The 17,277-nt window shown below is 42.5% G+C and overlaps 1 protein-coding gene across 1 annotated transcript in view; it reads right to left on the minus strand.

Moving 5' to 3' along the window:
• The window catches only part of LOC126172883 (uncharacterized), a 116,217-nt gene that overhangs the window by 20,184 nt on the left and 78,756 nt on the right, over positions 1–17,277 (minus strand). Inside the window, exons 5-6 of the mRNA XM_049920914.1 lie at positions 11,118–11,203; positions 2,349–2,502 (exon numbers count right to left, since the gene is read on the minus strand). Of these exons, the coding sequence (XP_049776871.1) occupies positions 2,349–2,502; positions 11,118–11,203 (240 nt within the window). The remainder of the gene's footprint in view (positions 1–2,348; positions 2,503–11,117; positions 11,204–17,277) is intronic.

Here is a 17,277-nt window from a genome sequence, read left to right on the forward strand (position 1 = left end):
AAAAGAGAACAACCTGTATGAACATCAAGAATTCAGATTGAAAACCAGTCCTAAGCAAAGAAGGGAAAGCAGAAAGGTGAAAGGTGTATATGGAAGGGCTTTATGAGAGAGATGTAGTTGAGTGCAATCTTATGGAAATAGAAGAGGACGTAGATGAAGGTGAGATGGGAGATGTACTGCGTGAAGAATTTGACAGAGCACTGAAATACCTAAGTCGAAACAAGGCCCTGCGAGTAAACAACATTGCGCTGGAAATACTGATAACCCTGGGAGAGCCATTGATGACATAACTCATTCATATAGTGTGTAAAATGTATGAGACAGGCGAAATACCCTCAGACTTCAAGAAGAATGTAATAATTCCAATTCTAAAGAAAGAAGGTACTGGCAGGTGTGAAAATTACCAAACTATGAGTTTAATAAGTGACGATTGCAAAATACTAACACGAACTTTACAGAAGAATGAAGAAACCGGTTAATCCGACGTCGGGGAACAACAGTTTGGAGTCCAGAGAAGTGTTGAAACACGCGAGGCTATACTGACCCTACGACTTCTCATAGAACGTAGGTTAAGGAAAGGTAAACTTAGTTCATAGAATTTGTAGACATAGAGAAAGCTTTTGACAATTATGACTGAAATACTCTCTTTCAAATTCTGAAGCTGTCAGGGCTAAATAACAGGGAACGAGAGGCTATTTAGAATTTGTACAGAAACCAGATGGCAGTTGTAAGAGTCGAGGGGCACGAAAGGGAAGCAGTGGTTGGGAAGGAACTAAGACAGGGCTTACCCCGATATTATTCAATCTGTATATTGAGCAAGCGGTAAAGGAAACAAGAGAAAACTTTGGAGTAGGAATTAAAGTTCAGGGAGAAGAAATAAAAATTTGAGTTTCGCCGATGACATTGTAATTCTGTCAGAGACAGCAAAGGACATGGAAGAGCTGTTGAACGGCATGGACAGTGTCTTGAAAGGGAGATACAAGATGAACTTCAACAAAAGCAACACGAGGATAAAGGAATGCAGACGAAGTAAATCAGGTGATGCTGCGGAAATTAGATTAGGAAATGAGACATTTAAAGTAGTAGAAGAGTCCTACAATTTGGGCAGCAAAATAACTGATAATGGTTGAAGTAGAGAGGTTATAAAATGTAGGCTGGCAATGACTAGAAAAGCGTTTGAAAGTATTTTTGTGAAGTGTTACCATGTGTGGAAGTGAAACATGGACGATAATCAGTTTAGACAAGAAGAGAATAGAAGTTTTCGAAATATATTGCTACAGAAGAATGCTGAAGGTTAGTTGGGTAGATCAAGTAACTAATGAGAAAATACTGAACTGAACTCCTGAGAAAAGAAATTTGTGGCACAACTTGAGTAGAAGAAGAAATCGGTTGGTTGGACACATTCTGAGGCATCAAAGGGTCACCAATTTAGTACTGGAGGGTCGGGTTTGAGGTAAAAATATATTACTAACAAACACTTCTCAAACCCGATAGACAGGAACTACACAATGCACCAGAACAACTGTGGCAGCAACAATTCTAGAAATGTATGGTAGCCAAGTTGGAACCGATAAACTCTTTAAACATAATGTGAGCTGAATAGAACCTAAGACAGTATGACTAAAATAATTTCAAGAAAACCGTGGAATAGCCGATAGATCGTAATAACTGTTCGTACAGTCTACACAGAAAAGTACTCACGAAATAATTCGAACACGCACCAATGGCTAATCTCACTTTGCCCATGAATTCTGAAGACTCAAACAGCCTACAGTGTTCCAAGGCCTTCTTGCACTAAATCCGAGCTTCGCACTTGTAGGGGATGTAAGCTGGCGGAATAGAGAATCACGTACCCATTCAAAGTCATATTCAACTATGACAAATCTCATGGGCAATATGACTGACAGCGCTCACCCTTGTGTCGCTATTCTGCTGCGATGGTAAGTGAATGAGGGTCAGCTAATGCAATGCCGTTCAACTGACATGTGCAAGAACCTGGCGGGATGCGAATGAGGTAGTTGCTTAGCTACACAGGTAAAGAGTTTATGCAACGCTTCCGACTTCGTATCACTCTCGTTTTTAAATAATTTTAATTTAATAATACATGTTGTTTTATTTAAACCAATATCAGTTTTTTACATTCACGAAACAAGGTAAGGTATTTCATGAACCGTTCAGTGCAGCTTTTCGCTGCATCCATTATCTCTGGATGTTGCAGTTTTGACAATCAGCTGGGAACTGCTGTATAACGTTTGCCATATCCCTCAGTACGTATAGCAGCTAGTATGGTATAAATGATGTGTAGCGTTAGCGTCAGCCCCTCTCTGTCTGATGTGAACAACACTTACCAAGTTCTAAGAATCCAAGTACGAGGTATGCGATCATCCATGGCGTATGTCCATACATGAAGCCTAGTGTCATAGTCGCTGGGAAACTGAGTGCCAAGATGATTGTGATCGCTGAATTGATGATAAGCCACCAGAAGACAAGGCGGTGTCGATTCTGGAAGAGAAAATGTTATGGAAGATTTATATACATATAAAGTTAAGAAATGGAGGTTCAGTTGGCATAAAAACGCATGTATCAATATAAATGTTATTTATTAACAACACATAATCATTAATGAGAAAATTTTCAATGAGATATTCAAAGAAGAAACTAGCTTCAACATTTCTTAATTTTGAATTCTATAGGTTTGTAAGAGGTGCATTGCATGTAGGCCTATACCTAGCGGAAAGAGGAAAGGCTGAAACAAACAAATCTCCTTCGTATGATGGTAATGTACACTAAATAAAAATTTCAGCGATGATTTCATTGCAGTACATAAATAATGAAAAATGAAAAACACACTGATCAGCCAGAACATGATGATTACCTACTTAATAGTCGGTATACCCACCTTTGCCACGGATAACAGTAGCGACGCATCGTCACGGTAACAGTGAGGACAGCACATCAGCTGGAACTCGGCACTGTGTTCCTCGAACCACTCAATCTCAGTCCTGGCCTTATGACAAAGCGCGTGATCACGCTTTAAAATGCGACTACCGTCGGGAAACATGATCTTCATGGAGGGGTGTACGTAGTTTTCAATCACTGTACGATACTTCTTGGTCGTCATCGTGCCTCGCACGAGCTCCACTGGGTCCATCGATCCCCATGTGAATGTTACCAAAGCGTAATGCAGCCTTGTCTTCGTCCTGAAATACAGGTTCAAGAAGCTGAACCTATGGAAGACGACAGATTCGCGCACTCTCATCGGCATGATGAAGAAGATATCGGGATTCATCCATGCAACCCTCTACCACTGCTCCAACGTCCAGTGCCAATGGTCATGTGCCCATTTTAGTTGTAGTTGCTGACGTCGTGGTGGTAAAATTGACACATGCATGGGTCATCGGCTGCGGAGGCCCTTCGTTAGGAGAGTTCGGTGCACTGTGTGTCCAGACACACTTGGACTGTATCCGGCATTAAAGTCTGATATCAGTCTCCAGTTCGCTGGCTGTCTTGTTTTACTAGTGCGCCCAGCCTACCGCGTCCGTCATCTACAATGAGGGGTAGCTGCCCAACCCATGACGTCCGAACGTTATTTCACCTTGGTTTCGCTATGTGTTGAAGACACTCACCTTAACACTCCTCGAATACCCGAGGACTCGTCCAGTTTCCGAAATGCTCGTGCCGGGCCTTCGGGCCTTCACAATCTGCCCTCTGTCAAATTTAGATAGATCGCGCGCTTCCCCATTCTACACACGGACAGCACTCTCGCTGATATTGGATACACCGAGTGTGTCTGACTAGGCAGTCATTCCTCATCTGGACGAGTTTATATCGATAGAAGCGCCTTCCCCATTCTACACACAGACAGCACTCTCGCTTATACTGCATACACCGAGTGTGTCTGACTAGGCAGTCATTCCTCACCTGGACGGGTTTATGTCGACAGTAGCTAGGTGGTCATAATGTTCTTGCTGACAAGTGCAGAAGTCAACGGTTGAAACAAAAGCTACTGCTATCCATATGGCACTGACTGTTATGAAAACTTCATACTTCTCCACTACTCAAAAATTAAATTATACCTATAAATTTTTCCTTATTTGATAAACATATGCGTACTTAAAAATTTGCACACATGATGTGACAGGTAAGGCTACAACTATGACAAATTAAAAAACATATTTCAAAGAGTAGTTGCTGTAGATGAAGGGATACATAATCTAATATTAGTATCTGTGCGCATGTGGATTATTGAAGGACATACGATTTCCAGCTGAAATTACATGAATAATTTTTCCATTTGTATTACGTCAATTAGTGTGTGGTTCACAGATGTAGGAGGGCAGATCATTTAAACATGAAATATATTCGCGTTTCCAAATATGGGGTCATGACAAAGTAAATTTGTGGTGGGTCGCGACTCGAACCCCGTTTCTTACTTTATGCGAGTGGTCGCTTCGATTGCCCGAGCACGACACACGGTCGGACCAAAATGTTGATACGTCGTCATCCATGTTATTTATTGCATTAATGTTATTCTCATACAAGGAATGCGTGTGTGTCCGAAGGAACATTGCATCGCACTTCTTCACAACACGACTACTGTAATTTCGTAATTATCCTAACGTTTATCATAGCCGCACAATGTACTGTTCAGACAGGAGCAAGTGGGTGGGCTGTTCTGTTACGGTGACAGTCACCTGATTGTACAAGCAAGGGGATGAGTGTGTGTTGAAAAATATTCTGATCTTGCAGCGCCTGCACGCTCGTAATATGACGCAACAGTGAACGTGTATCGTATAAAACGCAATAAATGCGGTTCAACAATTGAAGAGAGGAACACAAAGAACGTTTTAGCAAAGGTAGGATATAATACGTAGGCAGCTGCGAGACACTGAACACGAAAGAGGCATCACAATGTTGTGCGAACACACGTACAAGTATCTAACTTACTTTCTCTAGGAATTACTCAATGGTGATTCACCGAATGGTGACTCCTGCACTTGCATACGAATGACGTGTTACCGACCAGCATTCTACACGGTGCTGCATAACCTCACAAACAACCATTGAGGAATGTCATGTCACGCACAGAGGGTAATTTATTGATTGGACTCGGTGAGACGATTATTTGAGAAGGTGAGGCGAGGAACATGGAAGAAACTCTTGAGTCACCTAACAGTTGTAGACAACGAAAATAAATGCTCCAAAACTACCTGCAGTTAGATGATATATTATTAAGTATTTGACAGGACAGGTCTGTTTCGGCTTACTGCTATTATAAAGTGACTTCTAGTTGGTAATCAGGACAGCATTGCATCTATAGTAATTTTTCTCTGTCACATCTTGGTCAGTATATTACTTTTTATGGTTACCAAACTTAAAAATACCCTTTTTGTCAGTTTAATGTCGACAGTTCCTTCTTGTGGTAGATGTGCTCAGTAATGTGCTTGCGTACCAGCTGTGATACTTGGTGTGTAAATGTTCACATTTGTTTCAAAGGTACTGAAGAAATGAGTGTATCACGAGAATGGACGCCGCAGTAGTTCACTGTCCATTTCAAGAATGTTCGGGAGATCTTTAGACTTGTTTCATAAACTTGGACAAAAAAAGAGGAAATTAAAATTCTCATGTGCCCTTCAATTTAAGAAAAATTCAAATGGCTCTGAGCACTATGGGACTTAACATCTATGGTCATCAGTCCCCTAGAACTTAGAACTACTTAAACCTAACTTACCTAAGGACATCACACAACACATCCATGACCGAGGCAGGATTCGAATCTGCGACCGTAGCAGTCGCGCGGCTCCGGACTGAGCGCCTAGAACCGCTAGACCACCGCGGCCGACCAATTTAAGAAAGAGGCAACGCTGTAAACTACTTTTAATGTAACGACATATTAAAGAAAGATATATCGTATTAGTTAAAGAAGAATCACATACAAAATTTAGTGATAGATTCTTCCTACCTTACGGTCTCAAGGCAATAACTCAAATTTTATTTGCTGTCCTTCTTGGTAATGAACTTTTAATGTCTGGCACCACAGAATTTGCTAAACGGATTGGAGAGGATTTTTTATTTACTGGTTACGTAGAGATGGGAAAGGTAAGGAAAGACCATAACATTCCGTTGCGTTCTTCGCAGTAACATTGCAGTTCCTCTGACTGCTAACGAATATGTCACTGTGACACATCTGCCAAGTCTACCACTCTCGCGAGAAACAGACCACATGCTCATGATACGTAAGTTGCAGTCTTCATTGGGGCAGGGCAAGCGGCATTTGGCGAGCATATAACGAGCATTCTCTCTCTGTAAAATTTGGGCAATGTGGTTCAGCATTACTTCATGCTGGTAGTACACAGTGTGCCGAAGGTTGCGTGTTGTCAAATAGACATACAGGCACAGTTAAACAGGTAACATTTGCTACCATATGATTGGCCTCCCGCTGTCACACCCATAATGTGCATCTATACTTGTGAAACTACCCTCCTAACGTGCGAGATCGTGATCACTGTTTCAAGTATGTATACACATTTTTGTTGAGAGCGTCTTTAGGTATAGATAACAGTCTCAAGCTTTCACTATCTAGTCCTTGTCCGACGTGTCTCAGTGAGCCTTTCCAATACAACAGCGAAGTTTGCAGTGAGTATTCTTATTTGGACCACACATGAACGTAGTAATACTCAGTCATCATCGTCGATTTAGCTTAGTCATCCTTGGCTGTCCCAATTTGTTTTTCCATCTCTTCTTAGGACGTACAACATATCTATTCCCTTTAAGTGTATGTTTGTGTATTAATTTAGGAGTTCATCCATCTGACGGCCTCTGAAAGTATTTATGCCATTTCTTTCTCTGTTCTCCGCTATTTTTTGAAATGTCCTGTGACATTCAGTTCGTTCGTTAATTGCACTATCTTTTGCTACCTATGAGTTTGTGACCAGCTCGTGGTCATCACATCATAAAATTTTACTGCTGTTTCTTTCCTAATCTTTTTGAGCAGATTGTGATTTATAGTATCTAACAACTGTTGAAATTTTTCCAGATTTGAATTCCTGATAGTGGACTGTAATATGTGAGAGCTCACATCCCTAGTATAAAAAATTATTTATTTATTCTAACTGTTTATCATGAACTACTATTGCTCTTAAATGCTCTTTGCCATGGAAGGCTTTTATCTCAGTTTGATCTTTAGATATTCTCATAATCTTTTTCTACCTTCCGGAAGGACCAAATTGCTCTGTAATTTATCTTCATACTCCATTAGGATTATTTGATAGTTTGCGAGCAGAAATGTATTTATAATTTCATTATTGAGGGGAGCTGGAACGCCCTATCCCAGCAATGTTAAATTTAGTGTCTTGGCTTGCTGTACTTCAGGAACCACCGTAGCCATTGACATGAAACTTTTACAAGACATCAAACTGTTTGTTCTACGACAAACTGAACTTCAGTAATTGTATTCCAGCCACTGCTTTCGGAAATACAATTTCTTAAATACACAGTTAAAATTTTGTGTAGTTTTTTGTATGTTGACCTAAATAATTTTAATTATACCTAATATTATGTTGTTCTTTTAGTTCAATAGACTTAGAATACGTATATTATTACTCCCTGAAAATTTCAGTACTCTAATCGAAGTGATTTCTGAGACTTAGGGAAAAATGCAACAGAAAATGTAAATTTTCAGAAGCGGCTTCTAAAGTTTCAAAAGACTGTGACTCACTTACTATATGCTTAATTTTTTATTTTTAGTCACTCAGAAGCACCCTGCACCATACTGGATATCATCCTCTTGATCTTTTTCCAATTTTTTTCTTCTTTTCTTCTTTGTGGCCAACTGTGCTGCATACTCTGCTTTATCAATATGAACCTTGTCCATCAGTTCAAGTTCTCTGATGCAGTTTGCTTCAGGATTAATTCTCATATGCTGTAGCACTTTCATCCTACCAATCTTGCCATCATTAAAAGCAATAACATCTTCACTGAGCCCCCACTTTAGTGTCTTCATTCCAACAAAAACACTTTTTGGTAAGCGAGTCCATCTATGATTATTGAACGACTCATTTGGATTTTGAGTCTGACCACGCAGACACTTCTTCAATAATTCATTATTTGTCAGGTCTCTGTAAATAGGTTTTATGATATCCATGACTGCTGCTGGGAAGGAATGTTTATAGCTGTATGAACTGTTTGAGTACTGGGCATTGCGGTAATTGCACCATGAATCAGGTCCAAGAGGGGAAAGGTGGTGTACTATATTTTCATCAATTGACAGTCTGTGTAAGAAAGTAGCCCTGCTTCATTTTCAACAAATACTCAGTATTATTTCTAATGGCCATCCCATAATGCTGCTGTAGTTTATCAATCATTTTGTCTTTTCGAGTATGAATACATGGTTTCGCGGCGATATGAATTAATAAAATTTTCTCGGGCTTCCAGAAGCGTCAGGTGGTTAAAATCCCACAGCTTTCGACCGAACTCTCCTCAGTCATGGTCAAGTGGTAAGAATGACTGCTGTGTCGCAGTCGCTGCGTCGTTAAACAGCCGCACTGCTGGCTGTGACGTCACTAGTGCTGTCTTCCTCGCCATATATGGTAATGTTTTCATCCCGTGTCCGTCGCGCCCGTTTTAACCTCGCAATGGCCGGGTCCAACGCTGTGCTGAGGTGTAAACCGCTGTCCTTGTTGATGATGTTTACAGAGGTTTTTATTTCAATAGCTTCTTTAAGACGCTATCCCAAAATCCCTTCGTCCTCATAACGACAGACATTTGGTCGAATAGAATTCGGTGTCCATTTTCTAAGGCGTGTTCTGCCACGGCAGATTTTTCTGGGTAGCGTAGGCGTAAGCACCTCTCGTGTTCCTTCCGGAGTTGCTCCACAGTGCGTACTGTTTGGCCGACGTAGTAACAGCCACACTGACATGGTATCTTGCACACTCCAGGCGTTCTAAGCCCTAGATCGTCCTTCACAGGCCTCATGAGCTGCCTAGTTTTTGCTGGGGGCCTGAACACCGATAAAATGTTATATCCGTTCAGGAACCGGCTAATCTTTCCCGACACTGCCACAGTTAGGAAAAAACACAAGTTTCTTGTTCTTCGGTGGTATTCTCTTCTCTGTTGGTGTGTTTCTTGCGTGTCACGCCAGATATAGCCTGTGACACCTGTCCGTGGTTGTACCCGTTTTCCCGGAAGACTTTGCGGAGGTGGCTCAGTTCTAGTGGCAGACTTTCAGCGTCTGAGACGACCTTAGCACGATGGACGAGGGTATTCAGAACGCCACGTTTTTGTGCCGGATGGTGGTGGCAGAGAGCGTGCAGATACCGATCTGTGTGTGTCGGTTTCCTGTAGACACTGTGGCTGAGGTGCCCGTTGGTATTCCGTCGAACGAGGAGGTCAAGGAAGGGCAGTGCAATGGAGGTCGAGACTGATGATTGGCGTCATACTTTACTTTTTGAGAGATTTACCAATCTATAATATGAAACGATATGATACAAACAGGTAATTTAATCTTTATAAAACAGCAATCCACAGCCTTCTATATAAAAATTACCGATTTATTAGATCTTGAAGTAATGGACGTAAAATTTTTTACATTTTCAACCGGTGTAGATTATATTTGAAAAAATTAAATAAAATACTTCCCATATATATATATATTCTTCGGGTCAGATACATCACATTATCACACTGACAGAACCACAGGCACATAGACACAGGCAACAGAGCATGCACAATGTCGGCACTAGTACAGTGTATATCCACCTTTCGCAGCAATGCAGGCTGCTATTCTCCCATGGAGACGATCGTAGAGATGCTGGATGTAGTCCGGTGGAACGGCTTGCCATGCCATTTCCACCTGGCGCTTCAGTTGGACCAGCGTTCATGCTGGACGTGCAGACCACGTGAGACGACGCTTCATCCAGTCCCAAACATGCTCAAGGGGGGACAGATCCGGAGATCTTGCTGGCCAGGGTAGTTGACTTACACCTTCTAGAGTACGTTGGGTGGCATGGAATACATGCGGACGTGCATTGTCCTGTTGCAACAGCAAGTTCCCTTGCCGGTCTAGGAATGGTAGAACGATGGGTTCGATGACGGTTTGGATGTACCGTGCACTATTCAGTGTCCCCTCGACGATCACCAGTGGTGTACGGCCAGTGTAGGAGATCGCTCCCCACACCATGATACCGGGTGTTGGCCCTGTGTGCCTCGGTCGTATGCAGTCCTGATTGTGGCGCTCACCTGCACGGCGCCAAACACGCATACGACCATCATTGGCACCAAGGCAGAAGCGACTCTCATCGCTGAAGACGACACGTCTCCATTCGTCCCTCCATTCACGCCTGTCGCGACACCACTGGAGGCGGGCTGCACGATGTTGGGGCGTGAGCGGAAGACGGCCTAACGGTGTGCGGGACCGTAGCCCAGCTTCATGGAGACGGTTGCGAATGGTCCTCGCCGATACCCCAGGAGCAACAGTGTCCCTAATTTGCTGGGAAGTGTCGGTGCGGTCCACTACGGCACTGTGTAGGATCCTACGGTCTTGGCGTGCATCCGTGCGTCGCTGTGGTCCGGTCATAGGTCGACGGGCACGTGCACCTTCCGCTGACCACTGGCGACAACATCGATGTACTGCGGAGACCTCACGTCCCACGTGTTGAGCAATTCGGCGGTACGTCCACCCGGCCTCCCGCATGCCCACTATACGCCCTCGCTCAAAGTCCGTCAACTGCACATACGGTTCACGTCCACGCTGTCGCGGCATGCTACCAGTGTTAAAGACTGCGATGGAGCTCCGTATGCCACGGCAAACTGGCTGACACTGACGGCGGCGGTGCGCAAATGCTGCGCAGCTAGCGCCATTCGACGGCCAACACCGCGGTTTCTGGTGTGTCCGCTGGGCCGTGCGTGTGATCATTGCTTGTACAGCCCTCTCGCAGTGTCCGGAGCAAGTATGGTGGGTCTGACACACCGGTGTCAATGTGTTCTTTTTTCCATTTCCAGGAGTGTATATATATATATATATAAACGGAAGTGCGTGTTCGTGTGTTGAGCTTTCTTCTACCTTAAATTAGAGACTCTTATATAGATGGAAAATGCAGAAGTCGGACGTCCCGCCTCACCTTATTGGCAGCCACTATGAGGAGGATGCTGGCGGCGATCATGAGCACAGCGAACACCGACGCCGCTATGGTGTAGCCATCCACGACTGCAACACAGATAGTTGTCGTATAGCGTCGGTAGCTGCGAAATCGTTGACTGCCTACTGCTACAGAACCACCCGAAATAAATACCCACAGTAATAAATCATAGGGAGAGAAGTGTGCGGAATTCCAAAAATCCAAAAACAAAGCAATGCCTAAAAAAACTGTACCTTGTGAGAGTGTAATGGAACGAAGATATTCAGATTTGCACAAAATTGAACTGAAGGACAGATCAGTGAACTTCTGCAATATTTCCTACCAGGCCACTTCAGTACATTGCCACAGTTTACAGGTTCTTCGTTATGAAGAGCTTTTATAAATGTGCAGGGCACCGAAGAAGCGTTTTCCGCTATGCGGCGAGGAAGGTCTTACGAATATGCCATTGTGATACGTCTGCCAGGTATACCAATCTTGCGAAGCACCGACCATGCTCATGATACGTTCGTTGCAATCTTCGTTGGTGAAGGGCAAATGCCATTTGGCAAGCATATCACGAGCATTGTCCCACTGTACAATTTGGGCCGTGTGGTTCACCGGTACTTCACGCGGATGGTACACCATGTGCCGTACGTTGTGTGTTTCAAGTAGACGTACGGTCTCAGTTAAACAAGTAACATTTGGTAGAATATGATTAGCCCACCCTTCCATCTGCCAGCCCATAAAGTGCACCAGTACTTGTGAAACTACCCTCTTAACGCGAAAGATCATGATCACTGTTTCACAGATTTGTCGATAACATCTTCAGTTAGAGATGACTGTCTCACGTTTTCACAGGCCCGGCCTTGTCAATCGTGTCTTAGTGATCCATTCCAGTACCTCAACGATACTGGCAGTGAGTTTTTTATTTGGATCACACCGAACATTCACGCAGCAATACACAGCCATCACCATCATTCGACGCAGGCCTTATCAGCCTTACCAGACGACTGTTGCATAAATAAACGTATATTTCAGGAAAATCAGACTAAGGTAGAGAGCTCTTAGATATTTAGCGAGTCATGAAACATGTTGGGAGTGACCGATTACACGCCACAGGAGTGAGTGTTCATTGCAGTTGACAAAAAAATTTTCTCTGTTGAATTTGAGTGTGATAATGAAGTTATCACATCCCTTATAACAGGTATAGATGAAATCACTTAATTGTTGGCTGTCTTTACCGGCCACCCGATTCCGCTGTGACATTTTTAGGGTGTGGCAAAGAAAGTTACGTCCAGTAAGGCGTAAATACCCAGATAATGTAATACTCGTTGGAGGCGTTTTTGCCCTACCTAGTATAGACTGGGGCATGTATGGGTTCAATGCAGGGGGTACAATCTTGAGAGTATTTCTGAACATGAGGTCCGAAAACCGTCTTAAGCTACTAGTTCGACAAAATGTATGTATTTTAGAGCTCAAAACTACAAACAGGCCTGATCTTATCAGCGGCGTCAGCATAGTAACACGGATTAGTAGCGATGATTTCATTACAGTGTCTGTGATAACTAAAGTTAATAAATCTGTCAAGAATGCTAGAAGAGTATTTCTGCTAGAAATGCCAGATAAATCGTTCTTAGCAACTCACTTAAACAATGAGTTGACCTAATTTACTTCCAGTATGACGGACGTAGAGGAATTACTGATAAAATTATACGAATAGTAAATCGTGCTCTGGATAAGTATGTGTCTAATAAGCGGATTAAGGACGGAAAAGACCTACGGTGGCTTAACAACAAAATTCGTAAAATGCTGAGGAAGCAAAGGCTGTTCCAATGACGGTTCAAAGGAGAACGCGCAAATGATGACAGATACGGGTAGTAGAGATTCGTGTGTGTTTACAAAGAGCAATGCGCGAAGCATTCAACCACCACCGCCATACCTTAGCAAAAGATCTGGCCGAGAAACCGAGAAAAGACTTGTCCTATGTAAAATCACTAAGCGGGTCTAAGGCTTCTAGGCAGTCACTCGTTGACAAGTTTGGAGTGGCAGTAGATGATAGCAAAAGGAAAGCCGACGTTTTAAATTTCGCGTTAAGAAATCATTCACGCTGGAGAATCGTACACATACCGTCGTATGGCCATTATAGAGACTCTCGCTTGCATACTGTCATTTGACCATCATACAGGCTCCCTATGGACAATATATTGATAGGCATCCGTGGCTTAGAGGAACAACTAAAAGAGCTGTGAAATGAGGGTTTGGCGTCATTGGCCGTGAGGTCCCTTGCGGGCCAGGTCCGAGCGCCGTGTTGCAGGTCTTATTGTACTCGACGCCACATTGGGCGACCTGGGCGCCGCATAGGGACGGAATGATGAAGAAGATAACACAACACCCAGTCCCTGAGCGGAGACCCAGTCGGAAATCGAACCAGGGCCCGTAGCACGGCAATTCGTCTCGCTGACCTCTCAGCTATCGGGGCAGACAGAGTTGAAAACAAGTAAGTCTTTGGGATTTACAGAAAGTACTACGGCACTGGTCCCTTACTTAACTTACATTTATCTCGAATCTCTCGCCCAGCGCAAACTTTCAGGCGACTGGAAAAAGCACAGGTGATTCCTGTATACAAGAACGGTAAAAAAAGGCCTCCCAAATTACACTCTAATATGCTTTACATCGGTCTGCTACAGATTTCATGAACATATTCTAAATACGAATACAATAAAGTGCCTTGTGACCGAGAAACTTCTGTCCAAGAATCAGCTCTCTTTTAGATAGCTTTGCTCGTGCAAAACCAAATTTATCCTTTCTAACGTGATATACTGCGAACTATGGATGAAGAGCAATAGACAAGTCTATATTTCTAGATCTGCGAAAAGCATTTGAGTCGGCACCCCACAGCAGACTGTTAACGAAGGTAAAGATCACATGAAATAGGTTGTCAGATATGTTCGAGTTTGCTGCTTGCCGCAGTCACGTTGTTTAAATATCTGGACGTAACGTTGCAAAGCAATATGAAATGGAACGAGAATTTAAGGATTGTAGTAGGGCAGGCGCGTGGTCGACTTCGGTTTGTAGCGAGACTTTTAGGAACGTGTGGTTCACTTGTAAAGGACACCGCGTATGAGGCGTTAGTACGGCCTGTTCTTCAGTACCACTCATTTGTTTGGGATCCGCATGAGGTCGTATTAAAGGAGGACATCGCAGCAATTCAGAGGTGAGCTGCCAGATTTGTTGCCGGTAGGTTCGAACCACAGTTCTTTATTACGAAGATGGCTCTGGAACTCAAATGGGAATGCCTGGAGGGAATGCGATGTTCTGTTCGAGGAAGACTACTGAGAAAATTTTGAGTCGGCATCTGAAGCTGACTGCAGAACGATTTTACTGGCGCCAACGTACATCCCAGGTAATGGCCATGAAGATAGGATTAGAAAGATCAGTACTCTTACGGAGGCATGTAGATAGTCGTTCCTGCCTCGCTGTCTTTACGAGTGGACCAGGAAAGGAGATAACTAGTAGTGGTGCAGGGACCCTCTGTCATGCACTGTGCAGTGGCTCACGGATTATGTATGTAGACGCAGATTCAAAGTATAATGAAATAAACTACTGATTTTGTTCCTCGAACTGCTTATCGAGAACACATCATTGTATGGAAGGGGCGCTTGGAAGGGAAATAAACTGAAATTATTTAAATTATGGATGTATAAAAAGGATGATGAGGAACTAAAAAATGAAATAAATGAAGTGGTATTAGAATAGGCAAGAAAAGAAGTTAATGATATACCACTGGCTCAAAAAGATTGTTAATGGTGGAATTTCTGCTGAGACATCCGAGTGTAATTAGATTCTCTTTAGGAGTATCATTACATGTATAAAGATGTAGAAAATTACCAAAAATAGGAGTAGGTAATCCGGGAAGTGTGAGAGGAAGACATCGGGAACTGTAGTAAAAGCATACACGAAGATTGAACGTAATTTCTAAACAACTGAAAAATCTATATCTACATCTACGTGATTACTCTGCTATTCGCAAGTGCCTGGCAAAGGGTTCAATGAACCACCTTCAAGCTGTCTCTCTACCGTTCCACTCTCGGACGGCCCGCAGGAAAAACGAGCACTTAAATTTTTCTGTGCGACCCCTGATTTCTCTTATTTTATCATGATGATCATTTCTCCCTATGTAGGTGGGTGTCAACAGGATGTTTTCGCAATCGGAGGAGAAAACTGGTGATTGAAATTTCATGAGAAGATCCCGTCGCAACGAAAAACGCCCCTTGTTTTAATGATTGCCACTCCAATTCACGTATCACATCTATGACACTATCTCCCCTATTTCGCGATAGTATAAAAGGAACTACCCTCCTTTGTACTTTTTCAGTGTCATCCGTCAGTCCTATCTGATGCGGATCCCACACCGCACGGCATTACTCCAGAATAGGGCGGACAAGTGTGGTGTAAGCAGTCTCTTTAGTAGACCTGTTGCACCTTCTGAATCCCAGTCTTTGGTTGGCTCTACCCACAACATTATCTATGTGATCGTTCCCATTTATGTTATTTGTAATTGTAATCCCTAAGTATTTAGTTGAATTTACAGTCTTCAGATTTTGGTGACTTATCGCGTAATCGAAATTTAGCTGATTTCTTTTAGTACTCATGTGAATAACTTCACACTTTTCTTTATTCAGGGTCAATTGCCACGTTTCGAACCATACAGATATCTTATCTAAATCATTTTTCAAGTCATTTTGATCATCCGATGACTATACAAGACGGTAAATGACAGCATCATCTGCAAACAATCTAAGACGACTACTCAGATTGTCTCCTATGTCGTTAATATAGAGCAGGAACTATAGAGGGCCTATAGCACTTCCTTGTGGAACGCCGGATAATACTTATGTTTTACTCGATGACTTCCCGTTTATTACTACGAACTATGACTTTCCTGACAGGAAATCACGAATCCAGTCGCACAACTGAAGCGATACTCCGTAGGCACGCAGTTTGGTTAGAAGGCGCTTGTGAGGAACGGTGTCGAAAGCCTCTGGAAATATAAAAATATGGAATGAATTTGACATCCCCTATCGATAGCACTTATTACTTCATGAGTATAAAGAGTTAGTTGTGTTTCACCAGAACGATATTTTCTGAATCCGTGCTGGCTATATGTCAATAAATCGTTTTCTTCGAGGTGCTTCATAACTTTCTGTGAGCGAGTGGTTGTATATAATTGCTAAATATGGAGCTAGTTTATCAGCATACTCTGAGAGGAACCTGACTGGTATACAATTTGAACCGGAGGCCTTGCCTTTATTAAGTGATTTCAGCTGCTTTGTTACACCTTGGATATGTACTTCTATGTTTCTCATGTCCTAATTTAAGCTGCTTTGTTACACCGTGGATGTCTACTTCTATGTTTTTCATGTCCTAATCTAGTAATTTGAAGGCGAAAAACTTCCTACAGTCAACTGAAAGACTAGATAGATGGCAGGAATACATTGGAGATTAATGTGATATAACAGAGCTGCACAAGAATGTGGTAGAAGAGGATAATGACGTTGATGTTGAGGAAAATAACTGATTAAGGAAATCAGGGAGAATTTGATAGCGCTAATGACCCTAGCAAAAGAAAGAAAACAGCAGGAGTGGATGATATGCCGGTGAAACTGCTATACTGAGAGGTGAGCAGAGTAATAGTGGTTATAATTCTTACTGACGGCAAAAAACATATGAAACAGGTGATCTGCAGTTTCAAAAATGCATTTCAGTAACACTTAAAAAGAAGGCGGAATGGATAAGTATGAAAACTGTCCAAAAACCTGTCTGGCATACCATACTTAAAAATTTAGCAAAAAATAAATGACTGAAATATAGAAGGAAGAACGAGGTGCGTTGGAATATAGTTTACATTTAGTTGAGAGAGAAGTATAGGTATGGATCACAACTGTATTCGACTAGAACAAGGATATAAGGATGCTGGTTAAGAATGAAAATTGAAGCACGTTTAAAGGCTTATTTAGCTATCATTTGGCATAAAGAACAGGACTTGTATGATACATTGGGCATTTAAATTACCCCAGTTGAGGAGCTGAGAAAACAAGCACATCAAATATTATGCGTATCATCTATAAAAATGTATAAAGTACGCAGTAACATGACCAGCATA

This window comes from Schistocerca cancellata, chromosome 1 (assembly GCF_023864275.1).
Source record: "Schistocerca cancellata isolate TAMUIC-IGC-003103 chromosome 1, iqSchCanc2.1, whole genome shotgun sequence".
Taxonomy (NCBI): domain Eukaryota; kingdom Metazoa; phylum Arthropoda; class Insecta; order Orthoptera; family Acrididae; genus Schistocerca; species Schistocerca cancellata.